At 38.0% G+C, this 8,048-nt stretch overlaps 4 protein-coding genes across 4 annotated transcripts in view; 1 reads left to right on the top strand and 3 right to left on the bottom strand.

Annotated features, from left to right (window-relative positions):
• LOC104726564 (exocyst complex component EXO70B1-like) lies at window positions 2,041-4,276 on the top strand. The gene is made up of 2 exons (XM_019233280.1): window positions 2,041-2,110; window positions 2,141-4,276. The coding sequence occupies exon 2, from the start codon at window positions 2,184-2,186 to the stop codon at window positions 4,098-4,100; it is 1,917 nt and encodes a 638-aa protein (XP_019088825.1). The 5' UTR covers window positions 2,041-2,110; window positions 2,141-2,183; the 3' UTR covers window positions 4,101-4,276.
• On the bottom strand, window positions 4,999-5,726 carry LOC104726563 (18.1 kDa class I heat shock protein). The gene has a single exon (XM_010445445.2). It carries the CDS (start codon window positions 5,659-5,661, stop codon window positions 5,182-5,184), a length of 480 nt encoding a protein of 159 aa, XP_010443747.1. The 5' UTR covers window positions 5,662-5,726; the 3' UTR covers window positions 4,999-5,181.
• Window positions 6,535-8,042, bottom strand: LOC104726561 (probable NOT transcription complex subunit VIP2). The gene is made up of 6 exons (XM_010445440.2): window positions 8,021-8,042; window positions 7,463-7,873; window positions 7,306-7,358; window positions 7,170-7,211; window positions 6,948-7,086; window positions 6,535-6,853 (listed from the first exon to the last, which is right to left on the bottom strand). Exons 2-6 carry the CDS (start codon window positions 7,742-7,744, stop codon window positions 6,794-6,796), a joined length of 576 nt encoding a protein of 191 aa, XP_010443742.1. The 5' UTR covers window positions 7,745-7,873; window positions 8,021-8,042; the 3' UTR covers window positions 6,535-6,793.
• LOC104726562 (probable NOT transcription complex subunit VIP2) overlaps window positions 6,535-8,048 on the bottom strand; it is a 9,255-nt gene continuing 7,741 nt past the window's right edge. The window contains exon 15 of the mRNA XM_010445443.2: window positions 6,535-6,763. The gene's annotated coding sequence lies outside the window, so the exon portion shown is untranslated. The remainder of the gene's footprint in view (window positions 6,764-8,048) is intronic.

The raw sequence follows: 8,048 nt of genomic DNA, 5'->3' as shown, positions 1-8,048 counted from the left end.
AAAAACCAAGTGCTCTAAAAAGGAAACAAGTGGGTCGGCCGGCTCTAGTCTAATCCAAAGCCTCTAGGGGCCATGAGGACCATCCATATACGTATGTTTTTGAATTGCATGGGTGACTTTTAGCTTTATCCTAGTCGGCAACTTCCACTCTCGGACTCACGTGTTACTTATGGTGAATCCATCTGTTAGATTCTCTGTCTTTTTCACTGGACCGTTATTATAATTATTTTACTTTTTTTTTTGTTAAAGGGCAATTATTTTACTTTTCCACGACAAAATTAAAAAGAAACAATTATTGTAATTTTTCCGTTAGCTAACTAATTTCCAGAACCAATACTACAATAATAACATAAAATATTCTTTTTTTTTCAGACAAACATAAAATATTCTTCAAACACATAATTACATATTTAGAATATCATTCATGCTACCTTCCTCACGTTGAGTTTTGTTAACTTCCATCTCGTTTGATTGTCGGTTGGATTAGCTTTGTAGTTAAAAGGATGGTCGGTCGATTACTGTCATTTTATATCATAATGAAACCACTTAGATCTAAGACAACTGCTCTTAATTTATCAGAAACTACCGAATTAAAACATTATTAAAAACCCCATGTTGATTTTTGAGTCATGTAAATAATTGATATATTTAAAAAAATGATATATTTGTCATATAAAACCATTTACGTTTGACTAAACGATTAAGAAAATATATTCAAAAAATACTGACGAATCATCTGGTTTTATATAGATTATATTCTTCTTTAACGAACAGTAACTAAAACTACAGTGGAAAGATTACAGTTTTACCATATTACATTTGTATGAAATGTAAGATGTAGTTTAACGTTTCCTATGACTGTGGGACATATCTAATCGTAACAAATAAAATTAAATCAAAGACTCTTAATTTAAATTATATGTTTGATTGTTAAGTGTATATTTAACATATGGTGCTAATGTATATTTAAAATGTTTTTATAGATGGAAAATTTTGTATTGTCTTCTTTTGCCTGGTCTATTAAAGGCATAATTAAAAAGAGAGATGGAGAAAAGTTTATGAATAGTGTTAGTCTTGTTATGGCTAATTTAGGATCTTTGAACATCTTATTAAAAGAAATCTGTGGATTATCATTTATGTGGCGGCAGGACGTAATATAACGTAATTATTCAACTTATATAAACAGAAAGAAAAGGAACCTTCCTCACAATTGAACCTAGAGAGCTAACTAAACTCTAGCTTATGTGTTGTAAAAAAGCTTGCATTCTATAATCAATGACATTAATACCATACATTTACATAGAAAAAAAACAGACAAAACATAACTGTATCACACGGACTAATTAACATCAATGTTATTATCATATACTACAAATTTTTTGCTGTGCCTTGTGATTTTGTGCACGAGAGTTTCCTCGAATTTAAGATCATCATTTATAATTTTTATATAGAAGGGTCTACCCTCAACAATGTTGATTCTCTTTTTGTTCTCTGGTTTCAACAACTCTCCCAAACTAATTGTTTATAGTTTTTAATCAATAATCATAGATGACGTACTTAGATTTAGTACTAACATATAAACCCAAACAAAGCCAAGGACTTTCAGCTAATCAAATACAAAAGATTAATAGAGTTTGGCAATTTCGTGACATTTAACAGCTTTGGGATATACACAAGATTATAAAAGAATTGATCATCCATTTTGGTTGGTGTAAAGTTGGAATAAACGACACCAGTACTAAAATTTTACATTAAATATCAGTAATTAATACTAGTACAGTAGTACTCCTTGTCGAAACGGTAACTTTATTAACAAAAAAAATCACAGCTGCAGATGAAGGCAATAAATGTAAATAATACTCCTATTTCGTCAGAATTGACTAAACTAACCCTTTCTCTTTTTGACTTTGCCCCAATGTCTTGTCTTAATTGACACCGCGTTTGACTAATCAACTATTCTCCTTCTACATATACGTATATCTCTTTTATTCCCATTGAAATAGCCGTCGTTTCTTTAATTATATATATATATATATATATTTAGCTCTTCCTAATCTTATCTATAAACTTTTTCACTTGATACCAAAAGCAAATACAAACCAGAAAGAAAGTTTCATTTATTTTGTTACAAAGCACAAAAAGAGCGACCACTTTTTTGGGAAAAAAAAAACAGAGCAAAAAAAATGGGGAAACACTTATTCCGATCATCACCACCGCCTGAGAAACAAACAGCTCATCTCACCCTAGCCGAATCAGCTGTGCAAGAGTGTATGAGCAGCATCAACGCCGTCATATCAAAATGGACTACTCCTACTCCTTCTTCCACCTCCTCATCCGAAGACGAGTTCCTCTTCTCAACCAACAGCCGTCGTGAAGCAGAGGAGTTCGTTGAAGCCGTTAGACATTTACAGAGCACGATGCACCGTTTGGTTTCCGTTAGCCCTTCCTCCGATAAGCTAATCTACGCTCAGAACCTGATGCAATCTGCTATGAAGCTTCTCGAATCAGAGTTCTACCGTGTCTTGAAAGCAAACCGCGAGTACCTAGACCCTGAATGCGTCTCCGTCCGTTCTTGCAAATCTTCAAGATTCACCACTTCGACTACGGTCAGTGTCTCTGACTCAGAAGACGAAAGCACTAGTTACGAAGAAACGACAGAGGAAGAGCATAGATTCTCCGGCGGTGATGCTGACGCAATGGATGATCTCAAGATGATTGCTGATTGTATGATCTCAACCGGCTACGCTAAAGAATGCGTTAGGGTTTACAAAACAGTACGTAGATCGATCGTTGATGAGACTCTGTATAACCTAGGGATGGAGAGGCTCACTCTCCATCAGATTCAGAAGATGGAATGGGAGGTTCTTGAATCCAAGATCAGGACTTGGTTAAAAGCTGTCAAGTTAGCTGTTCGGTCTCTCTTCTTCGGTGAGAGGATCTTAGCTGATCACGTCTTCTCATCCTCTGGTCCGATCGTTGAGTCTTCCTTCACTGAGATCACTCAGGAAGGAGCTTTGATTCTCTTCACATTCCCAGAGTACGCTGCGAAGATCAAGAAACTAACTCCGGAGAAGATGTTTAGGTTTCTTGATATGTACGAAGCTCTCGCAAACCTCTTCGTTGAGATCGAGTCCATCTTTTACTTCGAGTCAGGCGCGCCGGTTAGATCTCAGGTGATCAACTCGTTGGCTAGACTCGGTGACGCGGCGAGGTCGATGATGAACGATTTCGAATCCGCGATTCAGAAAGAGACCTCGAAAACTACGGTCGTCGGCGGCGGTGTTCATCCTCTGACTCGTTACGTCATGAACTACCTCTCTTTCCTCGCCGACTACGACGAGTCAATCGCCGCGATTTTCGAAAACTGGCAGCCGACGGTGGCGGTTCCGTTGCCGGATTCTTTATACATCAGCGGCGGAGATGAAGCTCATCCGGCGGATTTGTACTCTTCTCCGGTGTCAGTGCGGATCGCGTGGGTGATTCTGCTCACGCTTTGTAAAATCGACGGTAAAGCTCAGCCGTACAAGGACGTCGCTCTGGCTTATCTCTTCCTCGCGAACAATCTCCAATACGTCGTCGTTAAAGTCCGGTCGTCGAATCTGAAGCTTCTTCTCGGAGACGATTGGGTGGTGAAGCACGAGGCGAAGGTGAAGCTGTACGCCGACAAGTTCGAGAAGCTGGCGTGGGGGAAAGTGCTTGATTTGGTACCGGAGAATCCCAAGGAGGAGATGTCGCCGGAGGAGGCTAAGGAACTGGTGGGTAGGTTTAACGATGAGTTCGAGACGTCGTACCGGAAACAGACTTCTTGGGTTATACCCGACCCGAAACTTAGGGACCAGATTAAAATCTCGGTTAGTCAGAAACTTACGCTGGGTTGTAACGAGTTTCACCGGTTGAACCGGTCCGGTTTGGTTGGTGCTAACGAGGCTCTTCTCAGATATACCCCTGAGGATATTGGGAATTACTTGTCGGATCTTTACTTTGGGTCTAGAGGAGGCTCAGGGAGTGTTTCGACTAAAGGATCCGGGTCTGGGTCTGGATCCGGAACCGGTTCGTCAACTACGGGTATATCTCGTGGTGGTGGACGTAGTAGTCATTGAGATATTTTTTTTGCTTATTTTTTTATTATTAGCTTTCGAAGACATTAAAATTTGTGTGGTTACAGTGATGTAAGATCGTATTCGTATCGAATCTCTTTTATTGAAGTTACGTGTGAGTACATATGTTAAATTATTGAATTCTCCTGTTTTAATCTTAAATCATTCTATTCTTTGTTTTGGAACTTTGTGACATATCAACAACAAGATAATACAATGATTATATCTGACGCTTGAAGATTAATTTAACACATATAGAGACATTTACGTAAAAGACAATTGTAAGTAGCTCTCAGTCGTGTCTTTAATTTTTAATTAGTGACTATGGGTTTGAGTCTGTTGCTGTCTGTAAATTTTTGGTGGTAAATAACTCCAAGTTGGTGTATGAGTCCACACAATTTGAATAGAGCTATTATATACAAGTACAAATTCAAATGCAAGTTGCTTGACGAATGATACATACGAAGCTGACATTACAATAAATTTTCTGAGGAAAAACAGAGAGGTTGACAACAATGGCCAATGGGGCTATGGGAGGGTCGTTGAATATAAACAGGTACTCATTAATGCTTTAATTAGGCTATTCCCGATAAACAATTCACTTTATATAAGTATAATTCAATCTCCTCATAATGTGCAAGTGCCATGTTTGGAATAATTTGTGTTGCGGTTATCACGCCTACTTTTCCTATTAACTTTATTTCAAAACATATAGATCATATGAAATAGAGCATGATGATAACGTTAGGCCCATGGAATATTTATAGGTCCCTTACCTCTTTTTACTTTATGATCAGCCCATCTTCTCTCTTTAATCATATTCCATAGCATAGTCGTTATAATATGGTTGAAAATTGAAACGAAGAGGGAATTAGGGGAAGAAAAGCCAAAGTATAATTCGGGACTGATTTTAATTATAGGAACACTCGTTTATTCATTATAATAAGATGTTACATTCATATGATTTTTCAGAAAAAAAGGGACAATTTCACAAAACAACAAACCAAACACCACAAATTTAAGCGCACACACGCTTTTTTTTTATTTCACACATGACACACCAAATCTTCATCTTCATGTTCAATTAGCCGGAGATATCAATCGACTTGACTTGAGGCTTCTTCTCGGGAGCTTTCGGAACCATAACCGTAAGCACACCGTTCTCCATTGTCGCCTTCACTTCTTCCATCTTTGCATTCTCCGGCAACCTAAACCTCCTCATAAACTTCCCACTAGCCCTCTCCACACGGTGCCACGTGTCGTTCTTCTCTTCGTTCTCCTTGCTCCTCTCTCCGCTGATCTGAAGAACGTTCTTGTCTTCAACCTCAACCTTCACCTCTTCCTTCTTCAGTCCCGGCAAATCCGCTTTGAACACATGTGCCTCCGGAGTTTCCTTCCAGTCCACTCTAGCGTTTGTAAACGCTGCCACGTCCCGAGCGGATGCAGCGTTTGCTAACGTAGAAGATGGTGTGAAGAGTCCTTCGAATGGATCCCATAAGTCTTGCGAGAACGGATCGAAGACGTTTGTTCTACGTCCTCCGAAAATGCTTGGGATTAGAGACATGTCGTTGGTTGCTTTTCAAGTGACGTTTTGATTCTTGGTTTTCTTGCTGCTTTGATCTGATTTCTGAGATCAGGTAAGGGATCCATATTTATAGGAATCAGTGGATGAAGAGAGAACGTTCTTCAAATTTCTTGAATAAAAAAAAGAACATGCACTTTTTTCTAAAACCTTCGTTTGTTGTCTAGAGTCTTTGGATAATTATGAAAAGACCAGAGTTTTCTTGGCATTTCATGAAGTTTCGATGGTTGGTTGAAACGAGAACGACATGCAGTCTTTGGTTCTCATTTAAACGACGTGCCGGTTTTAGCCCTTAGAGATATGGGCTCAGTGAAGTAGAGCGTCTTTAAAAAATAGAAACCCATGTCTAATTTGGGCCCATTCCTTCATAAATTAAATATTTATTGAATTAGTTAAAGTTATACTCTTAAAATCGTTAATTATTGAGAAATAATTATAACGGTTACCGCAAAATTGTGTTATGATACTTCTTTCTTCCAAAATAACAAAAACAAGTACTGTATTTTACAACATTATTTTCATATATACACAACAATTAACTGTTATATTTATAAATCATTATCATCTATGGCTAAATTTATCAGTAACTGGAAGTGGAATAACAAAATTAAAAAGTCTAAATCAGAGGACAAAGGACAAGGTCAAAATTGGATATTAACTTCTTCCTTTCAGGTTCCATTAACTTTATACCAAAAGAAAATTCTATTTAACTTTTTTTCTCCAATAACAGTTGATACCAAATTTCCAAGATTGTCAACAATTGTTTAATGGATTCTGTCTCCATTTATACAAGAACTGAGCCACGTTTACGTTTACAAACATAGACACCATATTTACTTAACAAGTACAATATTATACTAGAAAAAGGAAATCTAAATTTATTCGATTCTACTCTCAGTTATTGTGATCCAAATATCAACTTATTTGATTGAGCCAGAAGAAATGAACAAGGAAAGTAACTGCGATTACCTTTTCGGAAAACTTGGGGTTAAAAATTGAAAATGTGAGATGGTTTGGTTTTCTAATCAATGGAGCTTGCATGAGAAAGAGACAGAAATAAAGAGAAAAGCTTTACACTGTAAAGATGCTACTAATTGAACAAACCTAAGTGTCGTCAATGCTGCAGCAAGCTTGGTCTCTTTTCCATGAGCTCGTACTTGACAACAAAATGTTCCTACAATAACCATCCCCAAAAAAAAATATCACTATAAACATTGCAAATTCAAGAATAAAGAAATAGGATATCCCTGCACTAATCTTTGGCCTACCTTTCGGATTGTTTTGAACGAACTTGGATCGAGGTATTCGTATGTTCCCCTTTCATATGTAGCTGCCCTGACTAAAGGTTCCCCAACTCTGAAGAACCATAATCTGAGTTCCTTGTGGTAAAACCAACCTCTTTCATAACTGCAAGATGTCGATCAAACTCAAACAGCCAAAGAGAGCGGAGTAAATGAATAATCAAAGAACATTGTAGAGGAAAAACATACAGTTCATCCGCTGCGAATAGCTGTGCTTCATCTTTTGGCATACTGGAACAATAATTAGGAAAGTAATTAGTTTAATTGGACAGAGATGATTCATGAGTTGGCAAATGTGACGTTAAATGCTGGCCTATTAACAGACCTGTAAAATGTGTAGAACAATAACTCATAGGAGAACCTTTTGAAACTTGCTCGCTGCAACAAACGGGGCATTTGTCACACATTTGTCAACAAAATCGAGAAAGGAAGTGAGAGTAAATACATCGTTGGTGCTACTCACAAGATCAGAGGAAACTTACAGTTAACGGTGGGGGTGGTGTGGCGTAGTAACAATTTGGTACTGTGAACTCGACCTCGCTCTTTGCCGGTTCATTGGTCCAAGGGGACGCAAATGTCTTGTAGAGATTTCCCGTTGAATTCAAATCTAAGCCTAGCGTCGTCAAGTCTATGCCAAGAGCAAGTGAGGTCAATTCAGGGTTGCTCCTGTTTAGCACATCTAACAAGCCAAGCAAGCAAAAAGGATCTGCCTCTGACTGTCCCGATTTCATCTCAGAATCTCTAAATTGGTTGATTGATGACATCTGTTGCACAGGAAACTGGGATTGATTTTGATGCTGCTGATACTGCTGAATAAGCTGGTCATAACCAATACTGGAAACTGCATTGGGAGAGCTTAGAGGTCTAAGACCAAGACCCTGTAACCCACCAGTCTGGTATTAAATAAGAATTAATAATGATAAGAGACTGGTAGCTGGAACAAGTGTGGCCCAACCACAAGATGATTATATATTTGAGATATGCAAATTGAAGAAATTCCTGGCTGTATACAGATAGGGATAGGAGAGACTGCCACTCACGGATGAAGTATGTTGTGGTTGTTGTTGT

This window comes from Camelina sativa, chromosome 11, assembly GCF_000633955.1.
Source record: "Camelina sativa cultivar DH55 chromosome 11, Cs, whole genome shotgun sequence".
In the NCBI taxonomy this organism is placed as follows: Eukaryota; Viridiplantae; Streptophyta; class Magnoliopsida; order Brassicales; family Brassicaceae; genus Camelina; species Camelina sativa.
The sequence above is the reverse complement of the archived record's forward strand: the minus strand, read 5'-3'. Positions and strand labels throughout refer to the sequence as shown.

Bases quoted from the DNA above. Each gene is read 5' to 3' on its own strand.
- LOC104726564 (XM_019233280.1), top strand. From the start codon at position 2,184: ATGGGGAAACACTTATTCCGATCATCACCACCGCCTGAGAAACAAACA.
- LOC104726563 (XM_010445445.2), bottom strand. From the start codon at position 5,661: ATGTCTCTAATCCCAAGCATTTTCGGAGGACGTAGAACAAACGTCTTC.
- LOC104726561 (XM_010445440.2), bottom strand. From the start codon at position 7,744: ATGTCATCAATCAACCAATTTAGAGATTCTGAGATGAAATCGGGACAG. The intron at 7,212-7,305 runs GTCTGTTAATAG...TTATTGTTCCAG, and splicing joins TTGTTCTACACATTTTACAG to TATGCCAAAAGATGAAGCAC. The intron at 7,087-7,169 runs GTATGTTTTTCC...GACATCTTGCAG, and splicing joins CTATTCGCAGCGGATGAACT to TTATGAAAGAGGTTGGTTTT.